The 25988-nt window shown below is 40.3% G+C and overlaps 1 protein-coding gene across 10 annotated transcripts in view; it reads left to right on the forward strand.

The window, feature by feature from the left end:
- Positions 1-25988, forward strand: part of UTRN (utrophin) — a 638628-nt gene that overhangs the window by 138477 nt on the left and 474163 nt on the right. For 9 of the 10 annotated variants that reach the window (XM_030556487.1, XM_030556489.1, XM_030556490.1 and 6 more), the window contains 7 exons: positions 3023-3142; positions 4406-4507; positions 9499-9606; positions 10189-10368; positions 11745-11914; positions 15625-15748; positions 18804-18891. In XM_030556487.1, coding sequence (XP_030412347.1) covers positions 3023-3142; positions 4406-4507; positions 9499-9606; positions 10189-10368; positions 11745-11914; positions 15625-15748; positions 18804-18891 — 892 coding nt within the window. Of the gene's footprint in view, positions 1-3022; positions 3143-4405; positions 4508-9498; positions 9607-10188; positions 10369-11744; positions 11915-15622; positions 15749-18803; positions 18892-25988 lie in introns of those variants that run through there. The other variant, XM_030556496.1, reaches the window with a different exon arrangement.

Raw genomic sequence — 25988 nt, forward strand, 5'->3', positions numbered from 1 at the left:
TGAAGAGACTGGACAGTTTTGAAAGCACTTTATTTACTAACTGAGTAAAGGACCTTTAGTGGAAGTTGCATTGTGACAGGCTGGATCGCAAAAACCCCCTTGGGAACTGCCAGCTGATGTGCCAAGACTACTACTGCCCCTGCTTTCCCTGCCAGCTTGGGATTCCAGCACCCTGTCTTGTTGAGCCAGACGTGCCAGTCTGCTCCAGCACAGACCCAGGGTCTGAACCACATGCCCCAAAGCTGCAGACTTAACCTGAAAGCAGTTTACAGAAGTGTTCCTGTCTTTAATGCTCAGATGCCCAACTCCCATAAGGTGTAAACCCCAAATAAATCCATTTTACCCTGTATAAAGCTTATAGTGGGTAAATTCATAAATTGTTCAACCTCTGTAACACTGATAGAGAGCGATGCACAGCTGTATACCCCCCCCCCCGCAGGTATTAATGCATACTCTGGGTTAATTAATAAGTAAAAAGTGATTTTATTAAATACAGGAAGTAGGATTTAAGTTGCTCCAAGTAGTAACAGACAGAACGAAGTGAATTACCAAGTAAAATAAAATAAAACACGCAAATCTAAGCTTACTACAGTAATAAAACTGAATACAGATAAAACCTCATCAGTTTCAGTAAGCTTCCTTTTACAGACTAGTCTGCTGCTAGTCTGGGTCCAGCAGTCACTCTCACCTCCTGTAGTTACTGTCCTTTGTTCCAGTTTCTTTCGGGTATCCTTGGGGGTTAGAGGCTATCCCTTTAGCTAGCTGAAGACAAAATGGAGGGGTCTCCCAGGGATTTAAATAGACTTTCTCTTGTGGATGGAGACCCCCTCCTCTCTCCTATCAAAGTCCAGCTCCAAGATGGAGTTTTGGAGTCACATGATCAAGCCACATGTCCATGCATGTCTCAGTTTTTACCAGCCAAGCCACATTCCTGGGAAAGCTCCAGTGTGGATTGGTGTCTTCAAGTTCATTGTTGGCTTACGTAGTTCTTGACTGGGCATTTAATTTGCACATTACTTTCTCAACAGAAATCAAACAAGTATGCAGCCAATATTCCTAACTTCAAGTACAAAAATGATACATGGATACAAATAGGATTAATAGTTTCAGTAGATCATAACCTTTACAGAGATATGTTATATAGCATATGTAGCATAAAACATATTCTAGTTATATCATATACACATTCATAAGCATATTCCATAAAGCCTTATGGGGGGGGCACCATCACATGCATATCTTGCCTTGTTTGCTGCATAAAAAATTCTCCATTAAATTGCCTATGTAGGGGAGGGGCTGAAAAATAACAAATTATTTACCCCTAATGAAAAGAAGAGTGCGCTCAAGTGCACTGTACCTCTTGCCACTTACAAAACAAACAATCTCCTCCTCACCCCCTGCAGAACCCCCCCCCCAAAAAACCCCAACAACAAACCACTAAACCAAGAATTAAAGAGTCCTGTGGCACCTTATAGACTAACAGATGTATTGGAGCATGAGGTTTCATGGGTGAATACCCACTTCATCAAATGCATGTATTCACCCATGAAAGCTCATGTTCCAATACATCTGTTAGTCTATAAGGCGCCACAGGGCGCTCTGCTGCTTTTACAGATCCAGATTAACACGGCTACCCCTCTGATACTAAGCCAAGAAGAAATTGCTCTTTCATTTGTACAGCACTCCTCTAGTGGTGTGGCTCTAAGCCGCGTTTCTGGGGATGAGTCTTGCCTTCTGCCCCAGGCGCTTTTAGATTGGAGAGGGCTTTTGGATGCTCATTACTCTTACAGCATTCTGTGGTAAGTGTTAAAAAGAACATTCATTCTGATGTGGAGGCAGCTTATTGACCACCTTCCTGTTTCCCAGTAAGGTACGTACCTTAAGGGAAAAGGGCATTAGAGATCTTATAAAAACTGCCACAAGAGTAGGCTTTGTCCTTGACTCATTGGTCAAAATTTCCCCTCCCCTCAAACTTTTGTGAGTTGAGTGCAGTGTTTGTTTCCCTCCTCCATCTTGAGCAGGGTCTACATTTCAGTGAGGCTTGAGGTATATAGATTTTGAATAATAATGTGCAGCTGTTATATAGCATTCTTCATTAGTGGATCTCAGAGTGTGTTGCAGAGGACAGTATCATTATCTTCATTTTGAAGATTGGGTGAGGCACAGAGAGATGAAGTCACTAGCTCATGGTCACCCAGCAGCCCAATGGCAGAGCTGAGAATAGAACTGAGGTCTCTCATGTTCTACGCTGATGTTGTATCTACTGGTTGAAGGATCCTTTGGGATAAAGGATGTTACAGAACATATAAAGCTATATTTCTGGGGCAGAGTTACTCTGGTAATGTGATATTTACAATAGATATTTACAATAACTACACTTCTATATTGCTAAATAACAGGAGAATCTCTTCTCTCCTACATTTTCTTTGTAGTTGTTGTGTAGTCTTTTCAGTATTGTCTCTGAACACAGTGTACAATATATATGATCAAAACCGTGCAGTTGTCATTATTGTTCCATCAAAACCTATTAAGAGTGTGCATAGTAAGCAATTTAATCTGCTGTTATACTCGCAATATCGTACTTTATTATGTATGGCAACACATTTTGTAGAAACCCTTCCTTACATGTATTTTTAGAGATTCAGAAAGTCATTTGCTGTTCAGAGCCAAACATTTGAATGTTTGGACATGCCTTTTTATTTTTTGAGGAACACAAAGTACTTTTTTTTTTTTTTTTTTTTTTTTTGTAAATGAGAACAGAAAGCTGGTAAAATCTAAATATATAACTTGTCTTATTGCCTGGCATCTTCCATCGTCTGAAATATTTTAGGTTCATTACACCTTTTCTAGTTGCCTTTTCCTAGTGCTTAGTTACATTATATATTTGTCTCCCCTTAATAAAATATTTGCTTAATTGTTGAGTCTTTAGCACTTTGCCACAGCAAGAGTTTTAACTGCTATGGCCAAAAAGCTGGCTCTTTACCCATATATAGTTTCTGTAACCATTGATTTGTTCTTCCAGGGGCTGCAGGATGATCTTGAGATAGAGCAGGTTAAGGTAAACTCACTGACCCACATGGTGGTGATTGTAGATGAAAACAATGGTGAGAGTACCACAGCTGTACTAGAGGAACAACTGCAGGTAAATGTTTTGTGTTGTTGTTTGTTGTACTACATTACATGTAAACTATGTAAGATGGCTTGGTTTTTGTACATTTGTTATCTGATAGTTAATTGTGAAGCTGCTGTAAATATAGTACACCTCTACCCCGATATAATGCGACCCGATATAACACACATTCGGATATAACATGGTAAACCAGCGCTCCAGGGGGGTGGGGCTGCGCGCTTTTGTGGATCAAAGCAAGTTTGATATAACAAGGTTTCACCTATAACGCGGTAAGATTTTTTGGCTCCGAGGACAGCGTTATACCTCAGGGTAGAGGTTTACCTCTTAATTGTAAACTAGCTTAATTCACAATTTTTCTCCATGTTAAGTCACTAGTGTATTTTGACATCTATGATTTGTTATCATATGCTTTATTCCTCTGAAATAAAATATTAGAATTGAAGTATGGAAAGGTGTTTGCTGAAAAACCTGGCTCACAGGCCCAAAAATAAGTTAATTTGTCATTACCTGAATACAGATAATGCCACACACATCAGTTTTAATGGAATTTTAAAAATGGACACATTTTTGTGCTGTAAACAAATTCTTATTAAATCACTATCTCTGAGAGATTACTCTTGGTTTCTTATAACATAAAGAATTTAGAAAATTTTACCTTGAGCAATTTTATTACGTCATAATTCCCATTTTTAAGAGTGCCAAAGTCACTTTGGAGGACAAATCCAGTTACAGAGGATAATTGATAGTCTGTTGGACTTGTACTCTTAAGAGGCAGACACTCTTTTTTGAAAATTTTACCCTTAATGCAATTTTATTTGTGGAACTATACAAAAGTAAGGGGATGATTTACAGTAGAGTTTTTTTACCTTCTCAATCAAAATTATTTATTCAAAAGAGATGTTCATGAGAAATTTGGTTGTAAAGTATATTGCTGTTTGAAGAGTTGACCTTTTTATGTTCTACCTAAATAACTTGTAGTTCTAAAGTATTTCCCCCAAAATGTTCTACATTATAAGTACTACTACTTAGCTTAAAACAAGAGATAAAGCGTGGGATTTTCAAAAGCAAATTGGAATTAGTCCACCTGTTGAGGACTCTTAAAAGTTCCCTCCTTTGACTTTTTCAGAACAATAGTTTCAATTCTAGATTTGAATAATTTTTATTTTAGAAAGAGGTTGTAGTGATTTAGAGAAAATAATCGTGTGTGAATATCTGGCTTTTTATGCATTTCAAAGTGTGACTGTGAATATTCATTAATGTTTCTTGCTGTTGTAGAGACTTGGCGAGCGTTGGACAGCAGTTTGTCATTGGACTGAGGAACGTTGGATGAAGCTGCAAGACATACAGATACTGTGGCAGGAGTTGGTAGAAGAGCAGGTAGGAAGCTGTGCAGCTGTCCAAAAATTCTGATTTTAACTCATTACAATTGTAACTACCAAAAACATTTTCCAAACTGTAAAATTTTCATCTGTAAAATTGTTTGCCACAAGATGCAAAATTAATCTCTTCTCTTTGGGACCTGCCAACCTGTACATGACAGTAATATAGGAATAACTGTAGTGGATCAGACCAATCTTGTCCAGTACCCTGTCTCTGCCATGCTTCTGAGGAAACTTTAAAACCCTTATAATGAACAATTATGCAATAATGTGATGTGATAGGATGCAATACTCTGCTGGCAGCTGAATCATGAAGTAATTAAATCCCTTTGCTCTGTTGAGATCAAAAGTCCAAGTAGTAGGAACTGCTTGAGGTTTCAGAACTAAATAAAGGGACCTGGGAACTAATAAGTTTGAAGATTGGAGGAAAGAGCTGTGCCTTATGAAAGAGAAGCCATTAAGTATCTCAGATTTTCAATGAGTCAGGGTGGAGAGGGGCTGCTAGTAAGAGATGAGCGGAGCTTCATCTCCAATGCAGAGAATTGGACTGGGGCCTGGTGAAAGGGACCCAGGTTACTCTTCTTCCTCCACTTGATACAGAGGAGGATTTGGGCTATGCGGCAATTCTGCAGCTGCTTGTTTTGTTTTTCTGATGACGGACTTCTGAGAGAGACTAACTGCTTTCAGGGAGAAAACAGCCCTGTGGAGCTGGATTTTGATTGTCATTTTGGTTTGGGTTCCTGAGCATAGTGACCCTTTTACTCAAGCCTCTGAGGAAGAAGTTTCTTAAGCCTAGGCATGAGAGCTTTCACATTTTTGTCCTGTCCAATGTAGTGGTTTCATAACTGTGAAAATACCATATATACTCATTCATAAGCCAAATATTTTTGGTAAAAAAGTGACACGTCAAGGAGCGGGGGTTAGCTTATAAAGAGGTCTAAACCAAAATTTGATGATTTTAAACTCTATGGAATCATTGAATTGAATATCTAATACATTGTTGTTTTGTTTACCTGGAGTGTCTGCAGGCACGGAGCCCCTCAGCTCCATGCCTGCAGAGGCTCCAAGTAAACAAAATGTCCCAACCCATCAGCTGCTTACCCTGGTGTCCGGGAGCCAAAGTTTGCCAACCCGTGAAATATAGGGTCGTCTTATGAAAGGGTCATACAGTTTTTGCTATTTTTACCTAACCAATTTGGGGGAGTCGGCTTATAAATGAACGGGCTAATGAACGAGTATATAATCCCTAATTGTTTTTCCTTAGTAATATGTTGTGCCAGTGTGTTCCACAGGTGAAGTGTTGTAGAAAATAAAATTTTTAACAGTTGCACGTTTTTGCATTTCAGTTTAATTTTTCTTGCATTATTAAAATAAATAATCCTAACTTCTTCATAATAATATCAGTGTTCATTCCCAGTGACTTTAATATAGAAGTAATTACATCACAGTGCTCTTCTGAGCATCTCATCTTGCAGGATCAATATCTGTGGAGTGTTGGGGATAATTTATCAACTTTGAACCCCATAGTCATTGGACTCTCCTGTCTTGTTAATTAACCATGAATACATGGTTGGTGTGTGAAACCCCCTTCGGGGAGGCTAGCCACACTCCTTCTGCCACTCCTCCCCCCATTACAGCTGGAGGAGCTTAGCTGGGCCATGATCCACCCGCACCAGCTGTCTTGGGTCGCTGGCCAGCCTGAGGACTCGGGCACACAAGTATGCCTGAGCTTGCCGCTGGCCATCAAAGCCCCAAGCTCCAGGCCACTGGCCTGAGCTGAACCCCCACCAGCTTTGGGGGAGCAGGGGAGCGAGGAAGAGGCCTCAGGGTGGAGCATGGGTAGGGCTGTGGCCTGGGTTTGGGCAGGCTTACCCTCCCCTTGCCTATTATACCTGCCGCCCATGAGTGCATGTTTGTCTGTGTAATGGTGAGACAGTTAAAGGATTTGTATCTGATTTATATTCAAACTGTATAACAGTATTTAAATAACAGATTGTTTTATTTGGGTTAAGACCAGTAAAGAATGGAGTAAAATGGAAACTGTTTGTCATTGACTCTGAGAGTGAAGTAACAGTGAATCACTAAGTAATTGGCAGCCTGGTAATTCTAGAATCTTTCCCAAATGTTTTGTACGTGCTGCCAACATGAACGAACAAACACATCATTTTCCAGCCAACTAATCAATCCTATGACTAATATTTTTACAATTATGGATATAAAATAAAACAGGCAATTTAACAGAGTGAGATACGTGCCCTATCTCAAACTTTGCTGATTTGAATATAATTTTGAGACACACAGATGGCAATATGAGTTTAAGCCTACTTGATGTGGCACTACACTTTATTTTTAACTTGCTGTGCAAATAAACATATTTAGGTCTTAGTAGAAACAGTCACACTGGGTGCTTTCTTCAGCTGTGATAGAGCCCTTGTTTGAGAGCTAGTGCTTATTCTGTAGTCCTGTTTAATAGCAATAGTTGGGCAGTACTTCGACAGCTTGGCATTCTTAAATAGTGACATGAAATGCAATAAACAATAAACATATATATAAACATAATTAAAATCTGTTTGGGTCCTATGGATGCTGGGTGTAGAACAGTATTACCTATCCCATTGTAGCTAGCAGGGTTCCAGCCTGGCTTCTGTGACCGAGAGCAAATCTACACAAATCGGTGAGCTCTGCCCAGGGCTGATGGTCACCAGGTGATGTAAGTAACACAGAGCTTACACAGACACTGCATTGCCCTAACTACATCAACCATAACACAATGCCTCTCACGGAGGTGGAGTTAAGTTGAGATAATGGGCAATCATCGGTAGGAACTACACTTTAGTGTAGATGCTTACAGAGCTAGGTTGACATAAACTGCCTTACGTTGACCTTACTTCTATAGTATATACACGAGGCCTGAGAACCATGTTATAGTAATGTTTTCTATAGACTACCAGTAGTCCTGGTTGTAGTTAGCATAGCTCTGCTGCTATTGTGGACCAGGTTTTAGAAACTGGTTTCTCAAGTATCATATATATATTCTTGTATAATCAGAGAAATGTACAGCAAAATTTTATGGCAGTTTTTGTGTGGTGTAGGTTTATATCTGAGTCAAGGAGATGAACAGAGGAGCCACTAATCCCACTCTAGGTCAGGGTACAGGCCCTCAACTACTCCCATGTTAAAGTAGCTTATGTGAACGTGCTTCTGATCTTTGCAGAACTGCAAGTGCAGTTCTTATCAGATGTGCATTCTGGAGGACTGCTTGCTAACCAGGAAGTGGGGACAGCTTAATCAATAGAAATGAGTGCGTCTTACACAGGAGTCTCTTCATGTGCACATATTTTACATAATGTACATGAACTGTGGGACTCTGAAAATAAAAAATCCTTAAAGGTTTTTTACTGTGTATTTAAAATATAGTAAGCGTGATGATGTGGAAATGTTAGTGTTTTACTGAAATGTCCTTTCATCTGAAGGTATAATTAAATGGTTTAACGCAACCATTGTTTCAGTTTGAGGTACTGGCTCAGGATCAGTCATCTATGCTACCAAGCTTAATTGATCAGTCCCTATGTTTCAGGAAAATTAAGTTAACTAGAAATTCTGAAATTAGAACTAATTTCAAGTTCTAGGAAAATATTTGTGTTCATTGACAAAAATATTTTAGAATATTCAGCTGCTGTCACTTCCACCATTTCACCAGTCAACTGGAAGAATGAACAGAGATGCATCAGTCTTTGTATGACTTCCTAAAGAATCTTTGGAAGCCTAACTGCCTAGTCTGCATAATTCTTACCACTCAGGAAACAAATTAGTCATTGCCATTTATTTCTTGGCACTGTCATAATTATAATGTTTCAGTTTCCTGGGGAAGGTTATCATTGTCAGCTAAATTAGCAGAGATTAATCATTCATGTTGAAGAGCTGCTTAACTCAGCTATATAAAATGTGTTGGCTGGAACATCAGCTTAGTTTTTCCAATGAATGTGTGGTGTTGTGGTCTTGTTCTTTCATACTTTATGGCATTTTCATCACCCTTATATTTTTCTGTCTATACATTTATGTACTCAGGTTATATAGGAATGGAAAACTAAAGTAGTGTTAGGTCCAGGAGTTGCTAATCAGTTCTGGACCAATGCCAAAACTGCACAACTAGAGTGAGGATCTAGTGACACTTCTATAGTCTAATGTCCCGTGAACTGCTAAGGCTGCTTTGAAACAAACAAACAAACAAACCCTACATCCCTGTGGTTCTTAAACTGTGCTCCATGGAGTGTTGGATGGTACATGGGCAGCTTCTCATTGCTTCCAGCTGTTAAATTATATTAAAAGAAGCTAATATACAGTACTAACATTTTTTCACATAAGGCGTAGTGGTTGCCACAACAATGATATGTGACCAATAATGAGGAAGGACAGTGGTCTTCACAATTCCAGATGAGATGGGTGGAAAAGCTGCGAGACAGTTTTTCCACACTATGAAAAAGTTAGAGCCCTTCTCATTTGTGTTGTTCGATAGTAGTGTATCCTTACAGCGTCAGTCTCTGTCTCTAGCAGTTTGTGAGGCATTGCCTGCTAAAGCTGTGTTGAAGTTGAGAAAGATTCAAGGATGGTAATTAGAATGTTGTGATTTGAAAGTTGATTGTGACAAACTGCCAAGGCTAGAAACACTGAAAGGTCCAGAGAGCAAGCTTTTTGGAGCACTAGGCCTGCTAGTGATGAGAAGGAAAATAGATTATTCTAAATATTTCACTATATTTAACTCTGGTATAATAATTTGTAAATGTAGGCTGAATTTCTGGCAGATCTCTAATCTGATATTCTTTTATCTCTGTATGTGTGCTACTCCCATTAATGCCAATAGGAGTTTGATGCATGATTGCAGAACAGTGGTGGTGTGATCTAACAGGAAGATCTGAAAGGAGGAATTTGCCATTAGTTGTTTGACACGGTAGTATGTTTCAGAAGTGCTGTATTCTTTTTCCTCTGCAGTGCTTGTTGAAAGCTTGGTTAACTGACAAAGAGGAGATTTTAAATAAAGTCCAAACAAGGAACTTCAGAGATCAAACAGAGCTGAGTGTGAATGTTCGAAAACTGGCAGTGAGTATTCCTATCCTGGTCTTCCCTGTCAATTTAAACAACATGAGTAAGTAACATGTTGTTGGCCTGACTTCATTTGACATCAGTAGGAGCTGTGAACATTTGGCATCTTTGAAAATCAGGCCATACATTCCCTCCTTATGTTTGTCAAAGTCCTTCATGGAGTTCTTTCTTTGTAAAATAACATCTATTTTGAGTATTTAACTTATTGTGGCAAACTCTGGTTCTCTGTGCTGCATTATGACCAGTTGCCTTTGTGGTCAACAGTTCCCATTATTTCACTGAAGACTGTCAGTAAAAGACACTTTCCATAATTCCCAGTGCTAGCTAAGACCTATGCAAAATTTTGTAGTAAATGTACTCTTGAATACTCTACAATATAATAGCTGATTCTGGGGCTGATTCTTTTTAAAAAATTTCTTTCTCTTGTTGCATGATAAAGAATTGTGTTTTTGAAACACATAGATCATGGGATAAGTTTGTCTATGGAAATAAGAGAATTTGAGTAAAATCTGGGAAGTGGTGGGAAAATATTTAAGATCTTTAAGTGAAAACAGTTAATGGATTTTTTTAAAATGACAGATTTTGAAGGAAGATATGGGAATGAAGCGTCAAATGCTAGATCAGTTAAGTGAGGTTGGTCAGGATGTGGCACAGCTCCTTGGGAATAACAGGGCTTCAAAGAAAATTGACAGTGATCTGGAAGAACTAACTCAGAGGTGGGACAGCTTAGTTCAGAAGCTTGAGGACTTCTCTAATCAGGTAAGCCAACAATATTAAATTGTCTTTCAATCCTTGATGTGTCCTTTGGCACCAGCTTTGGTAAAGGAAGGTTCATACAATTACTTATGCCTAAATTAATCCATAATGTAATTCTGTGGACTTCCCTTGGTCTGTCAGAGCCCAAATTTGTTACCCTTTTGGACACAGCTGTGTGAGGCCCAATTTCTTCCACTCAGGTTGGGGGAGGGGAGGGGGCAGGGCCAGCTCCAGGCACCAGCATAGGAAGCAGGTGCTTGGGGCTGCCAATTCAAAGAGGCGGCACGTTTGGGTCTTCGGAAGGAATTCGGTGGCGAGTTCCTCATTTCCTTTCTTCCTCTTTGAGCTGCCACCAAAGAGGAAGAGAGGGAAGAGCTGCTGTCGAAGAAGCGGCGCAATGGAGCTGCCACTCAAGTGCCACCACTTGTCTTTTTTGCCGCTTGGGGTGGCAGAGAAGCTGGAGCCTGCCCTGGAGGGGGGCCTCATTAATATCTTTATCTTTTACTGGTGGACAAAATAGTTTATTTTATATTGTTGGGAATTTTATTGATTATGTTGTTGTAAGGGTGCTGAGATTTGGCTGAATTGGTGATACTGTAGAAGTCAGAATAAATAAGTACATGGAATCATAGTAAGGTTGAATTTAGACCTTGTGATTTTTCTCAATATGGTACAGATTTACCATGACATATTGAAATTATACACAAATATTTATATTGGCATGCAAGAATAAGAACAAGGCTTGCGTGTTTACGCCATATCTTACTATTTAGGGCTCGAGTTAGTATCTCTTTCTTCCACAAAACTCCCATTCAGTAAGGAGTGCTGAGTAAGCTAGGCCACATTTCTGAAAAAGACTTAATCATGTGCTTGACTTTGACTATCTAGAGCACTCCCATGAGTCCAGTTCAAAGCCCTGTAAAGTCAATAGACTCCCATTGATGGTAATGGATCTTGGATTGCATGTCAATTTTTGCATAGTTGGAGTCTAGTTGTGATGAACTGGCAGCATAAGCATTTATAAAGTTTTGTGTTATACTTCAAAAAAAAAAAACAACTCCTTCAACTGTCTCCCCTTCTCTCCCCCGAGTGTTTGGTTTTTACTGGTGAATGAAAATCTGTCATTGGCTTTGTTGGTTATATTTACTCAATCTGCCGCAAACTTTCAGTCAATTTTAGAGTTTTGATGCTTAGTTTCCCCATCTGGAAGAATTAGGATAATGTTACTTACTTCTGTCTACGGATAAGAAGGGCTAAATATGTGAGGAGTTGTTTTTATTGTTAAATGGGTTTGAATGACATGTAAATGTAATTGGAAAAAAATGCACAGAGAATTTCTACCGTAAAGAATAAACTCTTTGCTAAATCATTCTGTGTAGGTAACACAGGCTGTGGGAAATATAGGAGTGTCCCAAGTGTCACAGAAGACAGATACAGAAATGATTTCTGTAAAGGAGCAGCTAATGGTAAAACAATACAGACAGGAACTACCACCACCTCCACCACCAAAGAAAAGGCAGATACCCATGGATATTGGAGCAAAAAAAAGGTAAGAATACATTATTGGTATTTGTTACTCACTAGATAATATTTTAAACTTATTTTCCTTAGTCATTATATATGAAATTGTCTCAATGCAAATAAGAAATATCTATAACCTCTAGTGCTCGATGAAATTTTTCAGCCACAACTTTTTTAAACAAAAAATGCAAGTTTGGTTTGACCAAAACATTTTGCGTACTTGTAGAATTGTTTGTTTTTGATTCAAAATGACTTAATTTTGAAATTCATTTTAAATTTTTTTAAGAAGTAGTTAAAATCTTGAGATTTTGAGATTTTAAAAATCATCTTTTTTTCCCCCCAACTTTTTGATTTGCCAAAAATTTTGTGTCAGGTTGACTCAACTATTATTTTTTGATTCTTCCGCTCCCCTCCCTCCCCGAACGGCCAATGATTCAAAAAAAAAATTAGTTGTTTTCACATATTGTCTCCTAATTGTCACATAACTGGGAGCCCCAATTATGCTTGGTTGGTCCCCTCCTCTGACAGTGACATGTATTCTGCATTGCGTTTCCATTTGTGCAAAGGTTACACAAAATATTATGGAAATTGGTGTGCAACAAATAATCATGAATTTTTCCACAAGTCAAAAAGTGAAGGAGAAGAGGCTGAGAAAACTGGGGTTATTTAGTCTGCAGAAGAGAAGAGTAGGGGGAGGATTTGATAGCAGCCTTCAACTGCTTGAAAGGGGGTTCCAAACAGGATGTTAGGAAACACTATTTCACTAGGAGGGTGACGAAGCCCTGAAATGGGTTGCCTAGGGAGGTGGAAGAATCTATATCCTTCAAGATTTTTAAGGCCCGGCTTGACAAAGCCCTGGCTGGGATGATTTAGTTGGTGTTCGTCCTGCTTTGAGCAGGGTATTGGACTAGATGACTTCCTGAAATCTCTTCTAGTCCTAATATTCTTTGATTCTATGTATCTCCATATTATTATTATTATTATTATTAAAGCATTTTCTCATAGACCTGAGTTCTGTTTGTAGCTCTGGCCTGGTCCACACTATGCTGTTAAACCGATTTTTAACAGAGTTAAATCAATTTAATGCTGCCCCCGTCCACACTACACTGCTCTTTATAACGATTTAAAGGGCTCTTTAAATCGATTTCTGTACTCCTACAAAACGAGAGGAGTAATGCTAAAATCGATATTACTATATCGATTTAGGTTAGTGTGGACGCAAATCGATGTTATTGGCCTCATTATTTTACAGTAGCTACCCACAGTGTACTGCTCCAGAAATCGACGCTAGCCTCGGACCACGGACGCACACCACCGAATTAATGTGCCTAATGTGGACGCGCGCAATCGACTTTATATCTGTTTTATAAAATTGGTTTAAGCTAATTCAAATTTATCCTGTAGTGTAGACATAGCCTCTGTGACTGCTGCACCATGTGGTTTTTGTGGAAGTCATTCACTATCTGGTTTTCAGAGCTACAGAACACCTGCAGATCTTGTTTAACTTCAAATGGAGTTCTGGGTGCTCAAGACTGCTGAAAAATGTGGTGGTCAGCCCCTCTGTGCCTCAGTTTCCCCATTGAAAAATGGAGAGAATTTCCATTGTAAAGCACTTTTAGATCTTTAAGTGAAAAGCACCATCCAAATGCCAAGTAATATTTATTTTATTTAGTAATATATAACACATTAATTTATTATTTATTTCTAATTGTGTTAAAATACATTGTTGCAACTATCTAGACAGAAAAACTGGTGGTCTGCCCCCAGCTTTCCTATATATTTAATGTATTGAGGTCTCATTGGTAGGAACTCACCGTTGTGGGTTTTTTTTAAAGCAAAATGTATTTTAGTGTCCTTTATAAAATATTGTAATTAAAACTAAATTACTATGGTCAAGATAAATGAACAGAGTAAATGCTGTGCATGCATATGTCTTACCCTTGCCATTTTCCGTTTACTCTCCATTTTGAAAAATTCAGTAATCTATCTGACCAGCGGTTTGGCTTCTGTACGTCATTAATATTACCGGCCTGAGCCAAGAGCAGGGCTTTACTGTGCTAGGTGCTGTTCATTCACATAATGAGAAATAGCTGTATCTTTTATAGCTTAAAATATCCCCATTTTAAAGATGAGAGAACTAAAGCACAGAGAGAGAAAGGAACTTGCATGAAGTCACCTGACAAGTCTGTAGCACAGTGTCTGATTGAACCCAGAGCACCTTAGTCCCAGTCTGATGCCATAACCATAATATCATCTTTCTCTGTTTACAGTTCTTGAATTAGAGGTTCATGATGCTATATGTATATGTATAATAATTTATTTTTTTTTGCTTTTTAAGAAAGTGATTGATCCTGCCTCATTTTCCCGTCTCCCTTTACTAGTGTCAAAGCTGTATCAGAGAATGAAGTCGGTAAAAACAGGTTAAACTTTCAGTTGCTTTTTTTGCCACTTCCCTATAACACAAGTTTGAGCCAATAAGTGAACAATGGCAGGAAACCTGCAAATTCTCCCACAAACAGTTTGACTGACTTAACAGTAACTTGCTCAAATACATTTGTTAGTCTCTAAGGTGCTACAAGTATTCCTGTTGTTTTTGCTGGAATTAGTTTCTTACTAGGTTAATTACAGGCTGTTCTGCATTAGGGTTTGTCTGCATGGGAAAGTAACAAGTGTGATTTTAAACCAATATAGTTAAACTGGTATAGTCCTCATACATAGCCTTATAAGAGTGTTTGTTTTATTTTATTTTTTCTTGTTTAATTTGTCACTTTGGAAATGGTTTAAACTAAAAACGCCACTCTCAGTGAGCTGTTCTGGTATAAATATGTTGGTTTAAATTCACACCTTAGCTGATACTGACTTAGCTTTCCTGTGTAGACCAGCCCTTAGTGTAGCTGAAGAGCCTGATTATAAGCAGGGCTGCCCGGGGTGGGGGGCAAGTGGGGCAGTTTGCCCTGGATTCCGCAGGAGCCCCATGAACCCTAACCTGGCGACAGTCCAGGTCTTCAGCGGCATTTCGGTGGCAGGGGGCCCTTCAGTGCTGCCGAAGACACGGAGTGACTGAAGGGCCCCCCACTGCCGAAATGCGACCGAAGACCTGGGACCGCTGCTGGGTGAATATAAGCGCCGTAGCTCCCCTGCTTTGCCCCAGGCCACCTGAATCCTCTGGGCGGCCCTGATTATAAGCTATTTCTCAATCAGCTGATCATTTCTAATGCTTTTGCTAGCTGCTCTGAGTTATTATGTAATTCTTTAGGAGCAGGTTCTTCATTTAAGTTAACTTTACAAATTTTTGCAGAGTTTGGAACAAAAATATAGTCCTTAGTTGTCTGTCATTCATATTTTTAGTTTTGTTTTGTTTTTTAGGGAAACCTTATGCTTACAAGCCTTGTAAGATTCATCCTATAGGACTGTATGTTAATAGAAATAGTAATCATGTGTTGTAAGGTATCATCTGTAAAATGAGAAAGCAAAAGGTACCATTGCATCAAAGTTCATGCAAAGGAAATAGATGACGATGAAATTGTTTTCACTGTGGCAGTTTGATGAAGAGTCTGTAAGCAGTGAGATTTGTCGCTACTCGCTTGTGGTAGGGCAGTAATGTGAAAATACATGAATGCATGTGTGCCACCTTGCTTTCTCAGTATTGATGGAGGAACATGAGGAACTTAATAAAAGACACAATGGCTGAATGGGGAGAAAAAATGATGAAAAATGTTATCTGACCTTTTAAACCAGGTTTGATTCTGAAAATGCTGAGCTATTGAACTGGATTTTGAAATCAAAAGCTGCCATTCAGGCCATGGAGATCAAAGAATACAAGAAGATGAGAGAGACTGCAAACATGAAAGAAAAGTTTAAGGTAAACTAAGAAGGTGGAAGGATGTTTCAGTGAATAGTTTGTCAGTTTTCGCTTCCTATCAGCTAGAGGTACAGTCTGATCTGAGAGCTTTCTGTGGATTAAGTCCCATTGTTAAATGGCTCTGGAATGCTGGACAAACGTGGAACTCTCTGGCTATGGGTCATGCGTACTGATTTACTGGGAGGAGTTTTTTTCCTTTTTCTTGCTAATATCCACCTTCAGTGTAGTAATAGGAAGTGCATTTCTAGAGGATTATTGTATTTTCTAGCGAGCTACTTATTTTAGCCCCATGGCTGACAACTGGAGATGGGGACCTATTTGAAAACACTCAAGTAACATTGAGAAAGTATAGAGCTGTGGGCAGTCTCTACCCACAATCCCCTTGAGGTATCTATTGACCCTTGACCCACCCTGTCCCTCAGAAGAGCCTGAAGTGTTTTATTGCTAAAGTAATTGGAATCTTACTACTTAGAATCTTAGCATAGGTCAGAGTCCCTGTAATTATACCCTTTATACAATACTGTTGCTATAAAACTGTCACCATCCTGTGAGCCAGTGTAGAATTTACAAGACCCTGTGGAGCTATGCCTACTCTGTCTTGAATTCATGTCACTGGAAGAGTGAATCCTTGTGATTTTTTTGTTTTTTTTTTAATAAGCATTGTCTTTGTAAAAGCTTACTGGAATATTAGCAGCACTTGAATCTGCTTGTGGAATTAATCCAGAAGGAGGCTCGCTTCTGAGTAGACTCCAGTGCAAAAAGATGACATTGAGGCTATATGGAAGGATGTTGTAGCTGCTGCTATTATTATTATTATTAATCATTATTTATAAAGCTCCATAAATGTGCAAGGCTCTTCACAAAACAGAGTCCCTGCCCAGAAGAGTTTACAGTCTGATCCCAATTCTGTAATTTACAACAGTCAGACGACATGCTCCTCTGTGGAGCCCCATTTAAGTAAGGGTTCCAGGGAAGTATAGCAGTTCACCTGTCTGTTGTCAATTGCAGGCTTGGAGCCTCTGTTAAGACAAGAGGTAGAAGAGGATGACAAACATGGAGAAAAGTTAATGGAGAAAAGGATGAGTGTGCAAACATTAAGTTCATAGGTCACTGGCATGTATCAAGGGGGCTTATAGTTAAAAAATAAATAAATTTAACTTTAGACTGTGGCTTGTATATCTCCTTGAAGAGATGCATTTTGGGGGGGAACTAGAAGGAGGGATAGATGCATGGCAGAAGAGGGAGTAGCCAGGAGCTTCTTGGCATGTGTGTGATTTAAAAAAAAAATAAAAAAAAAAACACCGGTTAATGTGGGTAAAGGATGTGAAGGGTTATTCAGCTGAGCTGCTTGACCTGAGCAAAACAGACATGTTGGGGAATGAAAAGGAGAGAAGAGCTAAGATGGGAGATGGAGCCACTCCAATTTCAATATGACAGACCTATATTTACTAATAAGTTAAAGAAGCCAGTCTGAACCAATAATTTTCCCCGGGCCTCCAATTTAAAAAAGAAGGAAAAAGGGAAATGATTTTGACAGTTTTGATTAAGAAATTAAATTCAAGGGTGGGGAGTTAGTATTCAGGGCTCTCCACAGAGCTGGCACAGGTTATCTGAGGAACCATCTCCCTTTATGCAGTCACACTGGAGCAATACACCCATTAGTACAGAGGACAGGTTTTTAGGCCTTCAGCCCACTGTTACATTCTGGGAGTGAAGTCTGCATCAAAAGGACCGTGACTCTCACTGCCTTCGCACCACATTTGAAAGCTCGTTAATTCGACTCAGATTTCTCTCATTACTCAATTATTTAAAAAAAAAAAAGCTTTTTTGGGGGAAGTGGTAGGAGGGAAAAGAAGCTTCAGTTATTTGAAAGAATTAACACTTCCATTTCTCATGATGAGTGTAGTATGAAGGGGGAAAAAATATGCCTGGAGCCCTGATCTTGCAAGCATTAAAGCATTCCCAAAAGAACAAATTAAAAACGTATAGGCAGGGCAAGCTGGAGAAGCTTGCATCTGCAATATCTGCTTGCTAGGTGAATTGGAAGCTTCAGATTTCACAGGATTCGATGCATTCTTTAACAGAATAACATTCTCCTGCAGGGCCAGCTCTGCCACTCGCAATGTAAATTACTGCAGTTAGCTCTACTCAGTGGATAACACTGTCCACTTACTGTTAATTTGGGGCCCAATCTTACTCCTGTGAATTTATGAAAGTTTGCCAGTGACATTTAGGAGACCAAAATGAGGCTCTTTAAGGCACACACATTTAACTGGAAAGAACATGGGAGTCAAGCGTTCAAGAATAAAAGGCCAGGAAATTTTACCGATTGTCTGTCTGAATTTGACTTGGACTAAGCATAATAAACATGGATCAAACAAAAAACCAAGAGTGCTACAATAACACTAGGAATAAAATTGCAGTGTTTTATCAACTACTTGCAACCGGCACTGGGAGAAAATGCTTGTGTTGGCTTTAAATGCAGGGAACAAAATATTCCATGGGGAGCCAGTACAGAGAGTGTAGTGTGGCGTGCTCTTTCTGGCCCGTGTTGCTGAGTAAGTGGGATGTTACCTTCACCTCATTGTTTTCTTCTGAGATTTCCAATGAAGGTGTTAATTTTTACTGTATTTTTTAATACAAATTTAACTGAAAAGTCACTTTCCCATGGGGTGCTGAATGACTACCGAATAGTTAGTCACATTCAGCATGTTTCAGGTTTGAATTGGAATTTATATATGAAAGTTTCCACATCTCATCATCACTGGCTAACCAGACTGTTTTGGTCACCTTTTATTTTTGGTGGTATGATACTATGATTGATCATTTTTTTTGACCAGTAAGTATTACTGTATAATACAGTTTGGCATTAGTTTCTGAAGTGAACAAACACTCAAAGATATGTTGCTGTTTGCAACTGGAATCTCCTGCAAGAAATCCCGAATTACCTGGGAAGTGGTAGAGAAGTATGTATTATGTGCTGTACTGAAAAAGTTTGTGTCAATTCAAATGCCCATCTTTGAAACAACGTTCTTTGTTGGGATTTGATTTGCAGGCCCTAAAAAATGAAATGGCCGAGAAAAGCCAGAGGTTAGATGATCTGAGCCAAAGTGGACAGAATCTGTTGGCTCAAATGGGAAAAGGTAAGAGATCTTTAAAGTTCTTTCATTTTGTTTTGGTGGAGACAAGTGATTTAAGCACTTGACGGAGTAGAAGCAGAGACATTTACTGAAGGTACTTTTTCCAGATGAAGCCGTTCTTCAACTCTTTATCTTCTAGAGAGAGATGAATGGGTCTTAATTGGTGTTTATGAACACAATGCATGTGAATGTTAACCAAACTTATGAAAGATCAGCTCTGAAAACATTTATCTAAAGTAGTATGTGTCCATTCACTTCGTCTTAGGGCTTCTGTTTTATTTCCATTCATCTGAAGATGTTGAAAAAGGCAACGTTAAAATTATGTATCGTTCTTTTGGAATCTTACACAAAGAATTTGTCTTCAAGACTTTTATATGTTATTGGCCTGCTATTTTAGGGCAAAGTTTGGATTGGACAAATATCAGTGTATCTATCTCTGAATATTTGTCTGCTTTATGCATGTTTGTGATTCAGTGTAAAAATTCTTTTCAGTGTGTTCGGGTAATACAGTCACTACCCATTGTACAAAGGCAAAAGAGATGATCATAGCTTGAGCCGTAATCTGAGTGAATGATTGTTAAAACCCCAACTTCTGAAAACTTACAGTTAACATGAGTGAAAACTGGATCTTTTAGCCATGCCAAAGGATTGCTAGATAATAATTCCAATAAATAGAATGAAATGCTGTCAGTAAAGCATATCTCATTCTCCTGTAAAGCAGCTCTTCACGTACTCTGGAGACAGAATGTTGGTTGCTCTGGGGTCTAGTCCACAATTGCACTGTGGTACCATAGTTATGATTAGCAGAGTCCTCAGCTAGTCAAAGGGGTAGTGTCTGTGTATGCCACACGTGCATTACATGCCCAAGGATTGGCTGTGCTCACAGGATGATTCTGTCTTGTCTCTGAACACTCATGGAGGACATGATTTTGTAGACCAGGTGGCATTCTCCACACCATGTGACCTCACACACAAGAGGTTATGCCACATGTTCTACAAAATGAGATCCTTCGCACATACAAGGTCATGACCTCACATACACATGTAGAGTTGCATTCCTTACTAAAAATGTCATGGTGCACACGGCTGATGTTGACCATTTTTTCTGATAGACTTTGTAAAACTTCTGCCAGGCTACCCAACATTTGGGCTTTTCCCACTCAGAAAGCCCTCATTTGCTCGGAGTCTCTAGCCAGACGATTCTTTTCCTGCTAGGGGTGAAATCTCTAATTTTGTTAGTGACCTGGTGTCACGTTCTGGGGTGCAGTCCAGACCAGTGAGAGGTTGTCATTGTCTGTCCCTGTACCTTAGGGGTGTCTCAATGCTTTGCTGTTGTTGCTCCCCACCTGGGCCTTTAACAACCAGCTTACCAGCATGCAGATTGCACCCTGAGTGTCTGTGTGCTAGACAGCCCTGGTTCAGCAGCACTGACCTCAGCAGCCGGTCTATGTTCCTACTCTAGATTCCACTAGCCATGGTTGCTACTTGCAGGGTGACTCCAACACACTCTCAGTCCCAGATTTTCCCAGAACCATGTGTTCTGCAATGTCCAACCCTCTCCTGGGTAGTTCAGAGAAATATGGTTTATTTAAAGACACAGAAACACATCACAGCTTATTAATTAATGCACATTTTTATTTAAACACAGTACTGAGTTGGTTTATGGTAAAGTGAAATAAATTTTTAAACAAAATTAGGATTAATAGAGACAAGGTGGGTGAGGCAATATCTTTCATTGGATCAACTTTTGATAGTCAGAGAGACAAGCTTTGAAACCACACAGAGCTCTTCTTCAGGTCTAAGAAAGGTACTCCGAGCATCACGGCTAAATGCAAGATGGAACAGATTGTTTAGCATAAGTAGTTAGCACACGTTCTCAGGGACCATTCAAGGTTGAGTAGCTCATTAATGTCTCTGCAGTCACAGGACAAAAAGAGGGGTCCATGATTTTTAGGATCTAGCAGAGCTAAGAATTTAAGCTGCCAGGCTCATCTTTTGAAAGTGTTGTTTAGGTTTCTTTGAGGATGAGGATTGATAGGTCAGAAATAGGTTGATCACTTTATGAAGTGTGTTCATCCACAGGTGATAGAGTGGTTTTTGTCTTATCATTTTCCCTGTGAGAGTTCATTCAGGAGCATAGGGCTTGTCTGGTTTCATCCACATAGTTGTTGGGGCATTTAGTGCACTGACTGAGGTATACCACATCTTGATAGGCATGCATAGGATCTGTGGATCTTGAAAAGTGTTATGGGGAGTTTTGATCTTTGTGATGGTGAAGATAAGTTTGCAAATTTTGCGTCTGGTGCCACTTGAAGTTAGTGTGTCCTGGTCTGTGGCGAGCTTGCTTCTGACGAGGAGTTTGGAGAGGCAAGGGGTGGTGTTTGAATGCCAGAAGTGGAGTTCAGGAAAGATTTTCTTTGAGATGGGGTCCTTATTAAGTATAGTTTGTTGTTTGATACCCCATATTGGTTCAAGTGCGGGGTGGCAGGTAATAACTAGGGGTGTGCAGTTGGATGGTTCTTCTGGGGTATTTAGGTGGCTTGTTCCATGATTTGACATACTTCCCTGGTGGATTGTCCTTGTTTGGAGAAAGCGGCTTTAAGGGTGTTAAGGTGTATATCCCAGACTTTAAGTGAGTTAAAATTTAAGGAATGAAGATAGTTATAAGGAAAACAAAATAAAATATGCTTCTAAAAGTCTAAATCTTAATCTAGCAAGGCACAGGCTTTGTTCGAGATGGTTTCTCTCGCGAGCCATTCTTCTTCCCAGCCACGTCTGACTTTCCCTCAATAAGGACCTTCCACAAAAGTAGAAGGTACTAACTTCCCTTGTTGTCTTAGGTGAAAGATCTTTGCCTAAGCAGGTAACTCACCTATGTTTGGTTCCAGAGATTTCAACCACCACTTGGTTGAAGGACATCCTCTCTGCTTGCATGAATTCTAGCCTCTTGTATTGTCTAGTGATGGATGACAAAGACAGCTTCTGTCCTTACTTATATGTTCCAAAATTCAATGATTTTGAGCAGGTCTATCCTTAAAATGCTGCATTTGCACAACTGCAGTGCTTAAGTGAAGATGCTCATATGCCGATGGGAGGGCTTCTCCTGTCGGTGTAGTTAATCCACCTACCTGAGAGGCGGTAGCTATGTTGATGGGAAAAGCTCTCCTGTTGGCATAGAGGGTTAGCTCAGTATAACCATGTTGAGCAGGGGTGTGAAAAATCCACACCTCCGAGCAATGTAATTTATACCGATATAGGTCTGTAAGTTAGGGTACATCTACACTATGGGATTATTCCAATTTTACGTAAACCAGTTTTGTAAAACAGATTGTATAAAGTCGAGTGCACGCGCCCACTTTAGGCACATTAATTCGGCCGTGTGCATCCATGGTCCGAGGCTAGCGTCAATTTCTGGAGCGTTGCACTGTGGGTAACTATCCAGTAGCTATCCCATAGTTCCTGCAGTCTCCCCCGTCGCTTGGAATTCTGGGTTGAGATCCCAGTGCCTGATGGGGCAAAAATCACTGTCGCGGGTGGTTCTGGGTACAGCCTCATCCCTCCCTCCCTGAAAGCAGCAGACAACCGTTTCGTGCCTTTTTTCCTGGGTGAACTGTGCAGACGCCATAGCACGGCAAGCATGGACCCTGCTCAGATCAATACCACAATCATGGACGTTGTAAACACCTCGCGCATTCTCGTGCAGTCTATGCTGAATCAGGACCTGTAAAGCCAGGCGAGGAGGTGGCAGCTACGGCAGCGCCCCGACGAGAGTGATGAGGACGTGGACACAGAATTCTCTCAAACCGCGGGCCCCTGCACTTTGGGGATCCTGCTGGTAATGGGGCAGGTTCTAGCTATTGAACGCCGATTTTGGGCCCAGGAAACAAGCACAGACTGGTGGGACTGCATAGTTTTGCAGGTGTGGGACGATTCACAGTGGCTGCGAAACTTTTGCATGCATAAGGGCACTTTCATGGAACGTTGTGACTTGCTTTCCCCTGCCCTGAAATGCCATAATACCAAGATAAGAGCAGCCCTCACAGTGGAAAAGTGAGTGGCAATAGCCCTCTGGAAGCTTGCAACGCCAGACAGCTACCGGTCAGTTGGGAATCAGTTTGGAGCGGGCAAATCTACTGTGTGGGCTGCTGTAATGCAAGTAACCAAAGCAATCATTAAGCTGCTGCTATGAAAGGTTGTAACTCTGGGAAACGTGCAGGTCATAGTGGATGGCTTTGCTGCAATGGGATTCCCTAGCTGTGGGGGGGGGCGATAGATGGAGCCTGTTGCCGGCAGATAACTGCCTGAGGCCAAGCAACAGCGGGGGGGTCCGTCGCCTGGTGTGCCGCGCCAATAAACACACCAGGGTGGAGAAGCAAACCAAGTTTATTTGAGATCTCAAAGCGGTGCAGGGAGATTGACTCAGATCAAGCACACCTAAAACAAGCAGTCTGTTCCTTTATATCCATGAGAACTTTTCTCACTGACTAGCAATCTCCCGTTTCTCCTCCCTCCTCCTCCTTCCTCCCCCTGTAGCAATTACGTAAGCGCAGGTGCATTAAGTAATCTTGGCCACGGCAGCTCGTTAGTAAGTTTTCCTTCTGCAAGTTATCTTGTCCTTCTGCTAAAGGTGCACAGGCCTCATTATTTCTGCTTTAGACCAGTTAGAACTGTTGCAACTGATAACGGCTGTTACACCTGGCCATTTAGGTCGATTAAAGTTCAAACATGGAGGGACTCTTGTCTGCTGAGGCCTAAAACCAGGAAGGCTCCATACTCTTGTGGCCTTCCACCCTCCCGAGTTACGTAGGGTTATGCTTAGTGACACCAACAACTCCCTCCTTTGAGAATACTCAACAAACTTTTGGCTGAGTGTTCTCACATTTAAAGGATAACATGTGATTAAGCTCTAGAGCTGGAGTGCTTTACAGCAAGCAAGCAAGAGAAGAGTAATGATACACAACACCACACCAGTGAGCAGGAGGTGAACAATGCCTTCCCCTAGTTCTCCCAGGTTGAGTAACCAGCCCCAGAGGGAATCAGAAAGAGTAGGTTTCCTTTCCTGGGCCTTCCATTGTTCAAAAGCCTGTTTGGCTGACAGGATGTGCTTATTAATATCCTGTGCGCTTTCTGGGACATAAGTACAGCATTCATCCCCTATAAGGGCGCACACCCAGCCCTGGGAAGCCACACTTCCACCCAGGAAGTGTCCAAGTATGTCTCCATGATCACAGATCAGATGGTATTCCTGATGCATCTGTAAGGGCAGTGGGCCAAGTCTGGTACTCAAGATAACTCCGAATGGCCATCAGCTGGTCATTTAGGAAATCGAGAATTCCTAAACATACTAGATCCCACTGCAATGCCTTCCCAGCCTCAGTTATATTTAATACCATCTTTTCTTGGTGTAGTACTATAATACACCTGTTATTTAACTATTCTCAGGTACTGTCAAAAGGCATTTTCATTAATAGCATACATTATTAGTCACTGGAATGGTTTCAATACGGGTAAAATTTCTAGTAGCAGAACAAACTCTTTGGGTACTTGTTATTTAAAATCCAATTAGAGAGAGATATATATGCTGAAGGATTTATCCAAAACACAGGGCGCAGCCTGTAGAATAAACCCCAAAATCCAATTAATACCACATTCCCAAACATGGGTCCCACAAAATGTCCTCCCACCAGTGTATAATTCTTTGTTTCTTCACCAGGGTCAGTTCTTAATGTCCTTTCTAGTCAGGAATTCCTGGACTTTGGCAATTTCAGTGGAGCGAGTGTTCCTTCTTCTTTCCCAAAACAGTCGTGGTGCAGCATCCTTGTACTTTTTCCCTACTGTCCAGAAGGCACAGTGGAGCTAGAAGGTGAAATAGGCTAATCATCAGTAGGAGAATTCTCCCGATGTGGAGGGGTCTTTTTGCAGTGAGAATCTTGGGTCCAAGCAGTCAGTCTTTGGCACTTCACAGTGGTGTTGGTAGGTAGCAGGACTTAATAAGGGCCTTTCCAGGGTGTAGCCAGAGCAGTCTTTCATTGGTGGACCTTTACATCAATCCTGTCTCCTGGTTCCAAGGAGTGGCAGGGCTGCTAGGGTCTTTGGGTAGCCCTTCTTTACCTGTGAGAAAAGAAACTTAACACATTTTATTAGTGCCTGGCAATGTTTTTCAGATCTCATAGCTGCGTGGGCAAATTCAAGCCCTCCTTTTCCTAGTTGTTAGCCAAGTCTTAACTGTGAGCAGTGTCCTTGAATGGAGTCAGTGTCTTATCTATAGCCTGAGCTTGCTAGCTAACTTTTTTTTTCCCCCGTTAACTCATTCTGTGCTTTGTTCTTCTTCCTTTCTTGTCTTCTTTTAACCTGCAAAGGAAACTTCCACTTTTTACTTATACACCTTTTTCCCAACAATGAAGACATAAACATTGTCATTATACAGTCATTAGTCTTATTATTTAATATATGCCACACACACCCTTTTACTAAAACAACCTTATTACAGAGCTTTGGAGCAACAAGCCAGGACAAGCACACCCACTTTGAGGAGTTAACTTAATACAACCTCTAGTCCAATAGCCTTCCACCATCCCCAGCCCTCTGGCTAGAAATCTGAGGTAGCCAGAAAGATCCCATGTACAATATGGGGAGTGGGTTAACTTTTCATGTCTTTGCTTTCAAAGACTGTTGGTATGCAAATTTTAACAACAATTTTTGCAATTAACAGTTTGACCAATTAAATTTCTTTTTCTTGAGGAAATGCATTAGACTTTAGTATATCACATTCTCCTGATTTATCCAAACACTTTGTATTCCAAGTTGAACAAAACAAATATCTGCATTTTAATTTAACCTTTTTGTTTGATTTTATACTAGACTATTTTATAAAAATATTAAACACAAAAATTCCGGCCACAAGACAAACACCACAAGACAGAACATAGAACACAAAACATAATTTCTGTTGTGCCAGTAAATGCATGGTATGTTGAATGCTGTTCAGCTGGCATCAGTTTTCTCTGATTATCTGAAAGACAAAAAAACAAGAGGTCTACCCACCCTTTCTGGGCAGACAATCATCACTTGAAATATACAAATACTCTTGTTGGCTTCAG

This window comes from Gopherus evgoodei, chromosome 3 (assembly GCF_007399415.2).
Source record: "Gopherus evgoodei ecotype Sinaloan lineage chromosome 3, rGopEvg1_v1.p, whole genome shotgun sequence".
Classification (NCBI taxonomy): Eukaryota; Metazoa; Chordata; order Testudines; family Testudinidae; genus Gopherus; species Gopherus evgoodei.